At 43.7% G+C, this 16,803-nt stretch overlaps 1 protein-coding gene and 1 non-coding gene across 3 annotated transcripts in view; both read right to left on the reverse strand.

Annotated features, from left to right (window-relative positions):
- The window catches only part of Arfgef2 (ADP ribosylation factor guanine nucleotide exchange factor 2), an 89,705-nt gene that overhangs the window by 12,479 nt on the left and 60,423 nt on the right, over positions 1–16,803 (reverse strand). For both annotated transcript variants that reach the window (XM_046433184.2, XM_046433183.2), the window contains exons 26-34: positions 15,709–15,860; positions 12,752–12,924; positions 11,300–11,460; positions 9,215–9,345; positions 8,977–9,106; positions 6,415–6,550; positions 4,057–4,195; positions 3,893–3,947; positions 2,333–2,447 (exon numbers count right to left, since the gene is read on the reverse strand). In XM_046433184.2, the coding sequence (XP_046289140.1) occupies positions 2,333–2,447; positions 3,893–3,947; positions 4,057–4,195; positions 6,415–6,550; positions 8,977–9,106; positions 9,215–9,345; positions 11,300–11,460; positions 12,752–12,924; positions 15,709–15,860 (1,192 nt within the window). The remainder of the gene's footprint in view (positions 1–2,332; positions 2,448–3,892; positions 3,948–4,056; positions 4,196–6,414; positions 6,551–8,976; positions 9,107–9,214; positions 9,346–11,299; positions 11,461–12,751; positions 12,925–15,708; positions 15,861–16,803) is intronic.
- LOC124085994 (U6 spliceosomal RNA) lies at positions 3,723–3,829 on the reverse strand. The gene has a single exon (XR_006849669.1). It is a non-coding gene; the product is annotated as a U6 spliceosomal RNA (small nuclear RNA).

A 16,803-nucleotide genomic window follows, 5' to 3' on the forward strand; every position in this document is an offset into this window, starting at 1 on the left:
ATAGAATCAGAATATGGGAAAAGTTAAAAGTTTACGTGAAAGAAAACAAGATGGCTAAGCTGTTTTCAAGTTTTTGACAGTGATTATGAAATTACTTAAACATAACAATTCTCCTTGCAGAATGTTTTAACTTCTGAGAGGCTGGGGATGTAGCTCAGTGGTACAGTGCTTGCCTAGCATGTACAAGGCCCTAGTTCATTCTCTAATAGTGTAAAGGAAAATAACAACAAAAAAAGTGGGTTTTTTTTTTGTATTGGCTATTGAACTCAGGGGTGCTTTACCTCTGAGCTACATCCTCAATCCTTTTTTCTTTTGAAATGGGGTCTCACGAAGTTGCTGAGGATCTCATTAAATTGTGAGGCTGGCTTTGAACCTGTGATCCTCCTGCCTTAGCCTCCCAAGTTGCTGGGATTACAGGTGAGTGCCACTGTGCCTGGCTTAAGGGAAAAATGTTTTAACTTTATATATATATATATATATATATATATATATATATATATATGTATACACACACACACACACACACACACATATATATATGGTGAAACTACAGATGTTAAAAAGGAAGAAAATATGAACAGTGCAAAATTTCACCTACCTGAGCTCACACCCAGAAGGGAGCCCGAGATGGGAGTGAGAACAAAATGCCCATTCCCTGCACAGGAGGTGGGGCTTGAGTCTCAGCCCCGCCCCCCAACACGTGCAGACATCTTGCTGCACTGACAATGGCTGTCCTGTGAAAGACAGGCCTACCTGGCTCCACCCAAAAACTCACCACTTCATCTGGAGCTGACCATGAGATAGGCCATCCACCATTGGACCTCGGAGGGGACTGCTATGAAGCAGTTCCTAAGTGACAGTACTGCCATCCCAACACGGTGCCTTTTAAATGGTTTTCAAAGGTGACTACTTTACTCTAAAGGAAAACCTTAGAAGAGAACAGTGACCACATGCTGCTTTTGTATTGTGTGCTGCTTCAGAAATTAACTTCAATGTCATCACCTATAGCCTGGTGTGATAAGGATGGGGAAGGACCACTATGAAGACAAAAAATGGGGCATGCAGCCTCGAAAAGACCAGCAGAATGCTTTAAAAGTTCTGCTTCCTCACAATGCCAAAGGGTGTCCGAGTACTTCACGTTGGCAAGTCACATTATCTAAATCCTGGTTCACTCTTCCAAGGCTAGTGTAAGGATTAAATGAGACACACATAGGAAACAGGGCACAGTGCCCGGCACACTGTCACTGTCTTCAGAGCTGTTGATACTATTTTTAAAAATAAGATACAGTAAAATACATCATAAGCTGTAACATTAAGAGACAAATTGCCTAAAGTAATTTCAAAATGTGTATGCAGAAAAAGGAGTTCCTCCAAACCACTAAGGATTAACAACCACTCCACTACAAAATGAGCAAAGATGAACAGAAAAAGAAATGTCTTTTTTTTTTTTTTAAGTGGTATTGGAGACTAAACCAAGGGGTGCTCTATCACTAGGCTCACACAGTTGCCCAGGCTGGCCTTGAACTTGCCACAGCCTCCTCAGCTGCTGAAACTACAGGCATGAGCCAACATGCCTGGCTAGAAGTGGTTCAAAAACATATTAAAAAACCCACTCTTATTTCAATCATAATTAAAAAATTGTAAATCCAGGTATTCACAAAGATAACGTAGGCAGGTATAGCCTTAATGAATGGCAATCTAGAAATACCTATCAAAATGACAAACATGCTTATCCACTAACCCTACAATTCTAAGAATTTACTATATAAACTAATAAGCAAAGCAGTATTATTTGTAACAGAAAAAACTATAAATGAAACAATAATAATATAAATGTCCACTATTAGGGATCTAATTTAATAGACACACCTACATACCAGAATAACAACAGTAAAAACTCTTTAAGTACTGTTTTTGAACGAGCTCTAAAGTATATTAAAGCAAAAACAGAATAATTCATGTATTCCATGATTTGCATAAGCAGGAGAGGAGAATTCAGATGGGCACCTATGGGCATGGGCCAATGTATATGTGTATATACTTTTTGGCATGTGAATAAAATGACCGCAGAAGGCACATGAGAAACTGGCAGCACTGCCAACACGAGGAAGGGCACAGGTCATCCACCATTGGACCCCGGAGGGGACTGCTATGAAGCAGTTCCTAAGTGACAGTACTGCCATCCCAACATGGTTCCTTTTAAATGGTTTTCCAAGGTGAAGGCCTAACGGGAAAAGAGGTTTACCCTGTTTAAATTTCTGAATCACACAAATGTGTTACCTGCTTCAAATAAAGAACAAATGAAAACAAACCAACATGGGAAGGGCCTTACTTGCGTATGGTCTGCCCTTCCAGCTGTCGTCAGTCGGGTTGGAGAGCTGGCTCTGGCCTCGCTCTGAGGCATTTTTATCTATGCTGCTTAAAGACTGGCGGTCCAGGTCCACGTCCTACAGGTAAACCAGAGAAAAGCACCGGGTTCACTTCTCTTCCTACCTGGGCAGATGTGAGTTTCTGACACTGGAGGCCTGGCCTGAATTTCAGTGCCTTCTGGACAAATGAATTATGCTGCATGTTTCACCCAGACTCCTCAAGGCTGCCGGAAGTGGAGACTCAACTGTGCCCCCTGCCACTGAAGTTTCACGTTTTCCTGTTCTAATTCAGGACACTTCGCTACACACTGTGACGTAACAAGTGGGACAAATTTCCAATATGCTCAAATTCAAAACTTAGTGAACACTAGCTAGGTTTTGTTCTGTGTTGTGTTTTGACAGCAGAAAAGAATTTAAAAAACAGAAAATGTTAAAATAGTATGCTTCACTTTTAAGTCATTGCATCCTAAATGCCTTTTAAAATCTATGGGAATTTTATCAGTTATCTGGGAATAAAAGTTAATAAGTCAATTTTTTTAAAAAAAATTAATTATCTATTTTAGTTGTTGATGGACCTTTATTCTTTATTTATATGCAGTGCTGAGAATCGAATCCAGTGCCTCACACAATCAAGGCAAGCGCTCTACCACTGTGTCACAACCCCAGCCCCGTTAATTCAATTTTTACCCCCCACAACTGCCCAGTAAAGAAAAATATCCTGTCTTTGTAGTCTCACATAAAAAGCAAGAACTACTATTTTCTTTGGTGGCAAGAAAAGCACTATTAATTTAGAAGGGCAATAAGCAAGGCTAGTCACACCAAGAAGCTATTTATTCATTTATTTATTTATTTAAATATTTATTTTGCAGTTGTAGATGGACACAATACCTTTATTTTATTTTATTTTTTACAAGGTGCTGAGGATCGAACCCAGGGCCTCACACGTGCTAGGTGAGCACTCTACCGCTGAGCCACAATCCAGCGCCAAGGTGCTATTCGTAACAGTGAAACATAAGAAGTTACCCAGAGTCCATCTTTTTAGGGAAAATCAAGGAATTATGACAACATGCAGCCATTGAAAAGACTATTCTCGAAGAACATAGAAAAATGCTCCCAATGTTATTAATGTTGTGTGCCTAGTGATCCCTTGCAATTGTGTGTGGGTCTATTAGGTGTGCATAGTGCACAGACACCCAAAGATAAAACGAGAAATGTAAGTTGTGCTTTTTTCAGTGTTGGGCCTTCTACATACTAGGCAAGTGCTCTACCAGTAAGCGCAACCTCAGCCCTAACCTGTACTTTTTATTGGGTTAGAAGACTTATTTTTTAAAATACTTTCCTCTTCTTCATTTTTGAAATATGGAACACTTTATGAATTTGAATATGATCCTTGCATGGGGCCATGCTAATCTTCACTGTATCATTCCAACTTTCAGTATCTGTGTTGCCAGGGCGAGCACTACTTTCCTATTTTTTTAAGAAATAAGAAGAAGGAAAAGATACCAACAACAACAAAATCCTACCAAATGTTTTTCTGATGTGTCTTCCTCCATTCCTGCAGGTTTCCATGTCAGCAAACTGAAGGGAATGGAAGAGATGGAAAATGGTCAACCTCAAAGGAAACGAGGAGCTTTACGACACCAACTGAGTGTGTGAAATAAAGTGTAGCAACTGCATCAACACTTACACATGTGGGATGGTGGTTTTGAAAATATCCAACATACAGGTGCATGTTTCATCCCAGACGTCAGGACTGAATTTTTCCCCATTGGAAATTACTAAGTTTTCTAAGCAATTCGTACCTGATCGAGCCAACTGTTCATTATCTACAAAATAAACATTATCTGTCATTACACTTGAACTGCTATTTGGATGCCAACCAGGTCCCAGATGCTTTTTATAGTGAAGTAAGAGACTGCAGCTGGAGGGTTTGTAGGATTTTAATTAATGAAACAATGCTATAGAGAGCATTAAAAGTTTTATAGCTTAATTATGCTACGAAGATATAAAATGATTTAAGCCGGGCATGATGGTACACACCTATAAACCCAGTAACTTGGGAGGCTGAAGCCCTAAGTAACTTAGCAACACCCTGTCTCAAAATAAAAATGGGCTGGGAATGTATGTAGCCCAGTGGTAGAGCGCCCTGGTTTGAATCCCCAATACTGAGGAACTGGTGGGCGGGGGGAGGTAAAATGATTTATCATAGTTTTTTTTTTTTGTTTGTGTGATACTGGGGTTTGAACCCAGGGTCTCATGTATGCTAACCAAGTTCTCTATCTTTGAGCTATATCCCCATCCCTTTTTGAATTTTATGTTGAGACAGGATCTTACTAGGATGTCAGGGTTGGCTTCAAACTCACAATTCTCCTGCCTGAGACTCCCAAGGAGTGACCATTGTGCCCAGCTTGACTTATCATAGTTTTATTGCTAGGAATAGAAGAAAGCAATCTTGTCACTTTAACTGACTCACATATGGAAAATAGTAAAAGAAAATGGAACAGCCAGGTGCGTAGCACACACCTGCATCCCAGAGACTCAGGGGTCTGAGGCAGGAAAATAACAAGTTTGAGGCTAGCCTCAGCAACTTAGTGAGATCCTGTATCAAAATAAAAATGGGCTGGGGGAGTTATTCAATGGTAAAGTACCTTTGGGTTCAATCCCCAGTAACACACCCTTCACCATAAGATGGAACACAGTCGACCAGTGTTTCTGAAAACTCAGTCACTTACACACAACATCTCCAATTTTTGTCATCTAAATAGTATCCATTAAACTGGGCACAGTGGCACATGCCTAGGTGGGCTGAGGGAGGAAGACTGCAAATTCAAGGCCAGCCTCAGCAACTTGGCAAGGCCCTAACACACACACACACACACACACACACACAAACACACACACACTCCACTGTTTTTTGTCACGTATTTAAAATTTGAGTCACTTTTTGAAAGCCTTCTAAATTTAGCCTTGCCCTATACCAAAATTATCTATAGAATTCAGGTCTTCTTTTTATGATACACATTAAAACACACAACTACTCAGACCAAAAAAAAAAAAAAAAAAAAGTTTACTGATGCAGGCTGTTGATCTTGACTCCAAAGTTAAAAAGCTTCTTTAATGTATATTTCTTCACCAGTCCTCAAGCAAATTAGTAAAATTACAAATAGAAAATCAAAACATAATCATCATATTATACAAGATATTTCATTTTCCTTCAATAACAATCTGTTTCAAAGCACTTCTTTCCAGAATGTGTAGATGCAACAAATGTGCATTTTAAAAAGTTATTTTAATACAGAAAATTTCAAACATAAAAAGTGGAGAGACAAAATACGTAAATTTAAATTTTAAATTTACTAATATGTAAATTTGCTTTTTTTTTTTTTTTTTTTTTGGTACCAGGGTTTGAACCTAGGGATGTTTAACCATTAAACACATCCCCAGACCTTTTTATTTTTTATTTTTATTTATTTATTTTTGTGGTGCTGGGGATTGAACCCAGGGCCTTGAGCATGCAAGGCAAATACTCTACCAACTGAGCTATATCTCCAGCCCTTATTTTTTTATTTTTAAAAATATCTATTTTATTTAATTATTTTATGTGGTGCTGAGGATCGAATTCAGTGCCTCACGCATGCAAGGCAAGTGCTCAACCACTAAGCTACAACCCCAGCCCCTTATTTTTTTATTTTTGAGATAGGGTCTCGCTGAGTTGCTTAGGGTCTCGAAAAGTTGCTGAGGCTGGCTTTGAACTCATGGTCCACTTGCCCCAATCTCCCAAGCCATTGGGATTACAGGTATGCATGACCCCCACCCCTAGCTAAAGGTACATTTTTAAAAATGCAATAACTACATCACATTTTAAGTGCTTTACAAACTGCTTGAGAGGACTGTTTTATGTTCTAATTAAATTTAAAAACATACATTTTCACCAAATTATATTGTTCACTGGATTCCTTGGCATTACACCCATGCTTTTATGTACTGAAAAAAGTAACCTCTCATGAGGACTATGTAAAATGATACCTAAAGACTTAAAGAATACCTTGTTTAACACACCACTGCAATTGTGCAAATACATCAGAAAGAAGCACTTCATTCAAAGCTTCATAGAACTGGGTAAATACGTCACAAATAGCATAAAGTGCATGATTGCAGGTTGTTGTCATCCACTCAGATTTCTGGAAGAACAATAAAAAAGATAATTCTTAAAGCCACTCTCTCAGCAACAAGAACGGTATTCTTGTATCCCACTGGCAAAACTACCCTGGAAAGTGATTTAGCAATACTTATCCGTAGTCTTAAAAATGTCCACACGCACTCACTTAGTGACACTGCTTCCAGGAATCCATCCTAAAGAAATAATAGCACTTGCCTCGAATGTGCAAGGCCCTGGGTGCAATCCTTGGTGCCACCAAAAAGAAACAAGAAGAAGAAGAAGTGAAGATTTGCGGGTAAAAGTCTATGAAGAAAGGTGTTTACTGCAATGGCATCCCGAGACTGAAAACATGGTACACCTGACACCTTGCAATGTGGGCATTAAACTAAGTAGACCAACATGAAAGAATATTAAACAGTCATTCAAAATGGTAGTTTTAATGATCAGTAAAAAGTGAACAAGAGATTATACTGAACACTTACATCTGACACCAAATATCTAAATATTAAAAATGATGCCATGAATTTACCAGAGAAATATACAGGGATATTTATGAAGACATGGTAAAGGGAAGGGCCTCTAAGTGTGATTCCAAAAGTGGGAGCCAGAAAGGAAAAGCTGGGAGAATTGGTTATTTAAAAACTAAATTTTTTTCCAAGTAAAAAGGAAATAAGAAAAAGTGAGCAAAGTCAGTTGCAGTTTACAGAAGCATATTACGACTTTCTTAGAAACCAACCAGTGGGCGGACTCATAAAAGAAGGAGAAATAAACACTCAATGATACAAGGAGAAATATGAAGCTTGCTAACAACTAAGAAAACTTTTCAGTGTGATGTCTTGGCCTATCAGTTAACCATAATGGAACAAATGAGAAGCTGGAGTGGGTGTGGAGAAATAGGAGCGCTCGACTTTGCTGGACAAGTGCAATCAGCTAGATTTATTTGGAGGTCAGTTTAGAAGAACATATCAAAAGGCTTAGTACATTCATGCACAAACCTGGCAGTGAGGCTACCTGTCCTAAGGAAAAAGAACTAAAGAACACAAATACGAGCATCGCTGCAAAACATGTTCCTTTTAAGGGCTGGGCGTGGAGGCATGCACTTATATCCCAGAGACTCTGAAGGATGAGGCAGGAGAATCTAAAGTTTGAGGCCAGCTTCAGTTACTTAGCAAGACCCTGTCTCAAAATAAAAAGGGCTGGGGGTATGGCTCTGAGGCCCTGGGTTAATCCCTGGCACTGCCATAAAAAGTTCATTTCAGTGCTATCTAAAAGAAAAACTAGAAACAACCTAAAAGCCATGGAATATTTATAACTTGGAATATTTTGTAGCCACAACACAGTCAGAGGGCTGGGAATGTAGCTCAGTGTGCTTTTCCAGCGTGAGACCGTGGGCCCAGGGTTCAATTCCTAGTACTGTCAAAAGGAAAAAAAAGTTACAGTTGCAGGAAAACTCTCATGTATTAAGAAAGCAGAGTACACAGGGGTGCTGGGAAATTGCTTTTGTAAAATGAAAAAAAGGTGTCTGTCTCACACAAACACAGCATCTGGAGGAGTTAATAAGGGTTGCCCACAGAAGTGGGACTGCGGGTGTTTTATTTTTTCTATTTTCTGTAATGAATATTATTTGTTTTATAATGGGGAAAAACTTTATATTTTAAAACTAAAGAAGATCAGCTGGGCAGTGGTGGTGCATGCCTGTAGTCCCACTGACCCAGGAGGCAGAGGCAAGAGATCACAAGTTTAATGCCAGTCTCAGCAACTTGTCGAGGTCCTAAGCAACTTAGCAAGATCCTGTCTCAAAATAAAAAATAAAAAGGGCTGGGGATGTGGCTCCCCGGTTAAGCATCCCTGAGTTCAATCTCTGATACCAAAAAAGGAGGGGGGAGGTGAGATTAGAAAACTCCGTACTATGATTTCAACCATATTTTAGACCATGTAGAAGATGGAGCAAATTTGCCAAAACGTTAATTCTAGTGTCTGGATGGCAGAAGCATGAATTCTTTCATATACCCAATATTCCATGTTATGCACATACTACTTTCATACTGGGGCGAGGGAGAGAAGGTGTTCTTGAAAGAATGGTTCAGAGAGCCTTATATCTTCTCCATCTTTAAATTCATGACAAACAGAGGGGCCAAATATACCCCCTCTCTACTGGTGGCCCAGAAGTCTGTGAAGGAACAAAACAACTAAGACAACCTGCTAGGAGCTGCTGAGCTGGCAGACAGTGTCCACAGGCCAAGTGGCAGACTGTGTGATGTCCCTCCCAGGTGGGGAGTCTCTTGCGACTAGCTGACGCTGTCCAGGAGGGCCAGGAGGGGAGGCTTCTGTTTTTAGAACCCCTTGAGAAGCCCAGTACTTCAAAGGCAGAGGACAACGCAACCCCGTGAAGGGGACAGCCCTCCAACCCTCAGTCCCCAGGCCCACAGTGCTGTCGCTGTCACCTACCTCTGACTGTTGTTCAGGCAGCTTCATGTTGTCAAAAATCCGAAACACAATTCTGAACAGGTCCTGCCACCAGTGCTTTTCAAAGGTGTGGCCATAGCTCTTCATGATCTCAAACATGACCGTGAGCCCCCTGGGGAAGCAAGCCAGGCACAGAGGATGGGCAAGGGGAGAGCAGGAGGAAGCAGGGTCAGGAGGGTGGGCCAGGCGCACCTCACGCCCACGCTGGGGACCTGCTCACCTTGTCCGCACATCCAACTTGCACCTATTGATGATGCAGGAGAGCTCAAATAAGATGGGGAACCAGCCTCGGACCCAGACTCTGTCACCAGGAGCAACATTCATGTCGTCGCTTGTATATTCTTGTAGCACCTACAGTGACAGTCACATCTTAGATGTGAAGCAAACAGGAAGAAGGAACCGAAGGGGACTGCACCAAAACTGAGGGTCCACACATTTTCCTCTCCTAGAATTTCCCACTCAGCAGGGTACCATGGGGAATCCCAGAGACAGTGACAGTCACCTGTCTGAAGGAGAAGTTTTCCCAATGAACCTATGGATCTCTGTGAGTTTTAGAACAAGTCAAGGGGGGCAGACCCCAAGACCCCTGGGGACGGAAGGTGTTTCACAGGAAGATCACTGAAATCAAATAGTATCAGTAAAATATCCAGGATGATGCAATACTGTAGGTCTTCTGCACAGAGTTTTAAAATAATAGCAGCAGGGTTGGGCGTACCCCTATAATCCCAGCAGCTTGGGAGGCTAAGGCAGGAGGACCATGAGTTCAAAGCCAGCCTTAGCAACTTAGTAAGGCCCTAAGCAACTCAGTGAAACCCTGTCTCTAAATAAAATACAAAAAAAGGACTGGGGACGTGGCTCAGTGGTAAAGCGCCCTTGGGTTCAATCTGTGGTACTGGGAAAAAACAAGCAAATAAATAAAATAATAGCAGCAGTAGCTACTATTTACTAAGTGCTTGTTATGGGCCAGGAACTGCTCAAGGGCTTTTCGTGGGTTAACAATTCTCAACAATCTCCAACAGGCAGATAAAAATAATGTCCCCACTTCACAGGTGACTCAACAGGGGTTCCAAAAGCTTAAGTAAGATGCCCAAGATTCTGCCACCAGGGCCTGCAGTCTTTCCGCATTCTAGATGCAAACCCCTACTTTCCCTGTCTCTGGGATTCAATTACTCTGCTCTGTAACTGTTCTTAAAATGGTATTGGAATTTCTTTCATCCCTCTTCTTTTTCTTTTTTTCCCTCTAGTACTGGGCATTGAATCCAGGGCCTCTCGCATGCTAGGTAAATATGCTCTACCACTGAGCTACAGAACTAATCCTTTTATTTTTTATTTTGAGACAGGGTCTTGCTAATTTGCTGAGGCTGAATTCCTGCCTCAGCCTCTGGATTGCTGGGACCACAGGTGTGCACCACCACTGCGGCAGGTGCCACCCTTGGTCTTTAAGACAACATCTTGCTTCTGTTCTCTGGTCCCAATTTAATCACCTGTATAATGGGAACACTGGCAAAGTAATACGTAGAAGAGCTCCAAGTCCCCCGACCCTACTGCTGGGGACTGAACACAGGGGTGCTCTACCACTGAGCCACATCCCAGCACTTTTTGAGACAGGGACTAAATGAATCAACCCACAGGATGCATCCAGAATGGTGCCCGACAGGTACCAAGCACTCAGTCACCACTGCCTCTCACTGTAACCACATCTTACTAAGCGGCTATCGGGACTGGACAGGGTGGACAGGGTGGACAGGGTGTACAGTTCTGTACAGAATTCTTAGGGGAGCTCTGCACAGGCCAGCGGAGTTCAGGTGTGTTTTCCACCCAGTCTCCTTGCTTTAGGCTGTTGCTTAAGCCAAACCATTCAGAAAGCTGAGACAGGACAGAAAAGCCCCAGACATTTTCAGGAGAAAGTGCAAGGTGATTTTTGTTGTTGTCCTCGACATCGGGAATGGAAACCAGGGCCTTGGTCATGCTAAGCAGGTGCTCTGCCACTGAACCCCCGACCCAGCCCTAAAGGCAGGAGGCTTGTTTTCTTTCAAAAGAAAGGTGAGCTTCAAAGCTGTTACGAACTATAAAACTCAAAGTATTATTATCTTCTATAACTTGCAATGCTACATAAAACTTTGGTATGAATAAAATACTTTCACATACAAACTATATTGAAAGGCATAACCATGCAATAGCAGCGTTTGAAACAACACCTAGCCCAGGGCTAACACGCCTTCTAAAGCTGTCCAGGAAGCGCTCTGCCAGGAGAATGGGGTTTGCCCCGACCTGCACCCCACCCAGAAGCTAGGAGGGGACGCACTCGCGGCCTCTCAGAGACATATTTCCCGCAGGAGCGGATGAGCCGGATAGCCTCCATGCTGGTGTCAGGGAAGGCGGCGTTGCAGGCGAACTCCGACAAGCACTTCACGGCGTCCTGGAAGGAGTCGATGGCTGCCGGGAAATGGTGTTGGAAAATGGTTGCTGGGGAGACACAAGGCACAATTGTTTTTTTGTTTTTTTAAAGAAGCACAAGATTTAGAAATGGAAATTAAAACACACACACACACACACAATCAGAGACTCACCTATGTAGAAATCTAAGAAAAGCATGTCAGTATCCTAGAAGACAACTTTTCTTCCTAAATTACTCAAGAATGCAGTGCTGATTCAACTTGGGTTAAACTATGTCCTGAACTGGAGCAGAGATGGAAAGGCCCAAGTAGCCACTCACTCAACACCTACTGAGCACCAACTATGCACAAAGCTGACAAGAGGGCCGAACGATTTCCAAGTGAACTTTGGTAACGTGATCAAAGGCAGGCCAGGGCCTCCCGGGCAGTCCACAGTGAGTGACACTGTGACACTGCACTCACCCTCACTCCAGGCTGATTGCTGGGTAGGAGCCCTGGCTCCATCCCTTCCAGATGTGTGACTTGGGCAAGCAGTTCTGCTTTAATTTTCTGTGCCCTAGTTTCCTCTTTGGTAAAGTGGGGGAAACACGGTACAGTTGGTCCCTGTTAGTCACAGTAGCTGTGATCTTTACAGCTGTCATGAACACTGAATTAGGAAGTACTAACCTCTGTCCCCAGGAGAAATATGGGTTCCTCCAGGTCTCTGGTTGTATTTTCATCAACCAATCACTATACAGCTTTGTTGCAGGTGTTTCTCTTTAAAGACACCTTCCTGAATAGGTGCTGTTGATGCAGTAACTAAACTCACAGCCAGTGGCACCGCAGGCCTGAAGGGAGCACATCTAACGCAAGCATTCTCTCCGAGACACACTGCAGCCCCTCTGTGCTCAGAACACTAGTTGGCACCCAGCACTGTTCTCAGGGGCCAATGTAAACAGTGAAATCGCCAACAAAAAGCAGGAGAATCTGGGAAACTCGCACTCAACAGACTGCAGAAAGGACCCTGGCTCCTGCGTGACTGCTGAAAACAGAAGGCCTTGCTCCTCCTCAGCGGGAACACGCAACGCGGGGGCTATGTCCTCTGCTGCTCTGTGTATGAATGCCTTTGGAGACGACCACAAAAGCACCATGAGCACTGGTTTTGGGGTTACTCGAACACTTTGGTGAGGCAGCAGATTCCTAAAGATGGGATCTGCCAGCAACGAGGCCCGAGTTTCCTTGCGGGGCTGCCATGAAGCACCCAGAACATGGCCCAGCTCCCATGCACCACCCAGAGGCAAAGCTGGGAAGCCCTGCAGGTAGCAGACAGCACACTGTGGGGACCTGCAGTGGACATCTGAGGAGGAAACAGGGGCACTCACTGACGATGTGGCCTGTAGTCTGGAAAGCCAGCTCCACGATGTTCCCGTCGTGATCGGAGGCTGCCTGGTGGAACACGGCAAAGATGTTCTTCCAGCCTGAGCGGATGTTGGCTGCCTGGGAATTCACCATCTGGGCGACACAGCGGATCACCATGTCCCGGATGGTCGGAGACCTGAGGGAGGAACAAGACGGCCATGTCATCTGTGCTAAAGGAGGGGCTGTGGGAAGAGAACTGGGCACAGCTCGTCGCTCACAGGCAGCATGGGTAAAAGCACATCTGGAAGCAGATGGTGATCACACTCCTTTAGGCTCTGCCCCTTTCCTCTTGCTCCATCCTGAATCCAGCAAGATGTCAGCACCAGTGCTACTGTCCTGCCACCAGGACACACTTGACGAAAAGCCGACCCTGTGGATGGCTGAAGTAAGCCTGGTTTGCAAAGGCCACCAGGGCTTAGGAACCAGAGCTGGGCCTGCCTGCCTGACTTTGTGAGTCAACAGTGTACAGCCTGTGGCTGAAGCCACTATTGGTTGGGTTTTCTGGTCCAAAGCATTAAAGCTAATGTACTTAGAGTTCTGCCACCCAGAGAGAATTGTTACTAAATTCTTGGTCTCTACTCTCTAAGATTTTTTGGGCAGGGATATCATCAACATATAAACATGGATTGGAGCACACATACATAATTTAAGATGCACTATTTTAAATTATTACCAAACAACACCTGAACATTGAAAAATGGCCCATGTCCTCAAACAGTGGCAAGTTAAACACAGTGTGGCCTGAAGACACGCCGCAGATTGGCATGTACATGTACGTTCTATTTTATTTTTGTGTAGTGCTGGAACTGAACCCAGGATTTGCATACACTATGTCCCCAGCCCTTAAACTACATATATGTTATAGCAGATTTTGCCCACTTGTTAAAAGTGATATATGACAACAATAAGTTTTTAAATATTTATTTTTTAGTTGTAGTTGGACATAATACCTTTATTTATTTATTTTTATGTGGTGTTAAGGATAGAGCCCAGGGCCCTGCATGTGCGAGGTGAGCGCTCTACCACTGAGCCACAACCCCAGCCTCGATAATAAGTTTTTTAAAATGCAGATAAAGTACAATAAACTAAGAATTTTCCCAACATTTTTCACAGTCAAACAATATACCTGGCTGTGGCTTTAATACTTGAACAGTTAGGTATTTCGTTCTTTAAAGAACTATTATGTGTGATTCACAGTGTTTTACTGTATCTCCAACTAAGTCCTTGAGAGAGCTATGGAGGTGTGGGACTGCTGTGTCAAATGGCACAAGACGCTAAGGTTTCTGATGCACTTTATCGAAGTGCTTTTGCAAATGCTACAGCAAGACGCAGTCTGAGTGACAGTAGCTGGCTGCAACGTGAGATTCTAGCTCATTCTGTCCCTCTGAAAATGCTGGGTGGGCAGGAAAAGGACAAGGAAGGACATCAGGGCACAGGGGTTCTGGAGCCAGGAGGCTAGAGCACACTGCTTAGCCATGGAGGTCTCCAGTCTCCCCAGAACTGTCTGTGTTTCCATGCAGAGAAGCATATTATTTTGTGCACTTGGCCCAAAACAAGGGTGACATCAGATTCTGAAATGGGCTTGACTTGGAGTCTCTTAAAACGAGAAATAAGACAAGAACACAGACCCCATGAGAAGGACACGCCAAGGAGACTTCTGCTGTCTGAGTCACGACCCCACAGTCCCATCTGGCCTCAAGCCTCCCAGCTTGTCAGCTTCCTTGTCTTTGCAGACATGCAGCATGATTTTTGGAGGAGGGCGACTCAAAGGGTCATGCCCCGAGTCACCCTGATGACTTTTCCTCTCATACTCTGCAGCCAACCCATCAGCCCGTGCTGGCGGTTCCCCTTCAAAATGCTCAGAGTCCAGTCCAACACCACCACCGCCCTGTGCAAACCTAGAAGTCTGTGGTGGCCTCCTAACTCCCTCTGTTGCTTCTCATCTTCATGGATAAACACAGGGGGGCTTTTAAAACGTGTCACACCACTTTATATTGCTCCTTAGAATCCTTCCTCAGCTTCCGCCTCTCACCCAGAGCAAGCCAAAGTGCTTGCAAAGGCGGTCAGTTGTTACATGATGCAGGCACCCTGCTGCCCTGGGAGGGACTTCATCTTCTATGACTTTTTGCCGTGTTCACTAAGCCCTGGGTGCGCTGGCCAGCTGGCCTGCCATGGGGCAACCGCCCTAGCTCAGCGCCCTGACCCCACCCTCTTGCCAAGATGGCACAGAGCTGCTCTGGGCTTGCTCCTCTCTTCCCGTAGGTCCTGCCTAAGGGCCACCTTGCCAAACAGAGCAGAGCTGACTGCCCCGCAAGGAGGGCCGCACCCCGATTTCCTCGCCACCATCTAACGTTGGTCACAGCACCCGTCCACTGGCTTGCTATCCAGGTTTGCTTATTCCCCTGGGATGTAAACAGAAATTTGGTTTTTGATTTTATTATGGAAAATTTCAAACACGTAGGAAAATGGACAGGATAGTACATGGAACTCCTGTGTACTCACTGCGTAGCTGCAACTTTCATCAATTCAAAGCCCCCCAAACTGAGAATTTTCACTGTTGTGTTCTCTGTACTTCATGGTACCCAGCAGAGGGCGGGCCAACAACACATGTAAATGACTGCTTCACAGGGATGGGGGACCTGCCCTGTCTTATCGTCTCCCTGGGGCAAAAACACTGGGTCACCTAATTCCTGAACTGCTTCCAGAGTGGCTTTCTCTAAATTCTCTCAGCATTGGCCCCATAAGAGCATGTGACGTATTTCTACCAGTTGTATAAGTGTCACCTGTGTTTCTGGGAGGGGATACTCATAGACCTTGGTGACAAGTGGTATGAACCACAATCTGTTCAGTCAACAAGAGAGGGATTTTTGGACCCCAATGGGGAATGTGACAAAGGGTTTTCCTTAGCAATAAACATTACCTGTTCTTCTTCATAATATGCTCAAAGGGCCTCAGAAAATCTTTCTGGAAACGGAAGTTGGCTAATTCACCCTTCTCCAGAAACTTCATGGAGAGTTGCCGTAGTGAATCAACAGCAAAGATGGCCACGTCTTCATTGGGGTTGCAGCCAACCTGAGCAGGAACAGGAAGTGCAGTGAAAGAGGGACAGTGTCACAGTGGCTGTGGCTCCAAATGTCAAAGATGGACACCCTACCCGCAAAACAAGCACTCTGGGAAAAGATACCCACGGAGAAAGAAAATGCAATTTCTTGGCCACAATCTATCCTATTTTATCTAAGTACAATGATGAAAAGAAAGGCCAGCATCACATTTTCTTTTAAATAAAACTTTTTTTTTTTTTTTTTTTAGTTGTAGATAGACACAATACCTTTATTTTATCTATTTATCTGTCTGTGGTGCTGAGAATCAAACCCAGGGCCTCACACACCCTAGGTGAGTGCTCTTCCACTGAGCCACAGCCCCAGACCCAGAATTACACTTTGAATTAAAGTGCTGGCAGGCACGGTAGCTTATGCCTGTAATCCCAGTGACTTAGGAGACTGAGGCAGGAGGATCCCAAGTTCAAAGCTAGCCTAGGCAAAAAGTAAGGCGCTAAACAACTCAGTGAGACCCTGTCTCTCTAAATAAAATACAAACCCCCTGCTAGAGACTGAACCTTGATAAGCCACACCCCACCAGGCCTTTACCTTAACCATTTCTAAAGGTCTAGTTCAGGAGCACACATTCGGTATAAAAAATCTCTAGATTTCATCTTGCAAAATGAAATTCTGCATCTAGTTTACAACTCTCTAGGTACTATTTAATTTTACCCAAAAATATATGAGGGGGTCAAAAGACTTTACAGTCTATAGGAAGCTCCCTGTCCCATACTCCAGTACTTGGGATTGAACCAGGGATGCTCTGCCACTGGGCTACATCTATTCCTTTTTATTTGTAGATGGTCTCACTACGTTGCTGAGGTTGGCCTTGAACTTATGATCCTCCTGCTTCAGCCTCCCAAGTAGCTGGGATTACAGGTGTGCACCACATACCAGGCTTAGAAAGACTTGTAATA

This window comes from Marmota monax, unplaced genomic scaffold (assembly GCF_021218885.2).
Source record: "Marmota monax isolate L192 unplaced genomic scaffold, Marmota_monax_Labrador192_F-V1.1 WCK01_AAM20220418_F8-fsc00014, whole genome shotgun sequence".
Classification (NCBI taxonomy): domain Eukaryota; kingdom Metazoa; phylum Chordata; class Mammalia; order Rodentia; family Sciuridae; genus Marmota; species Marmota monax.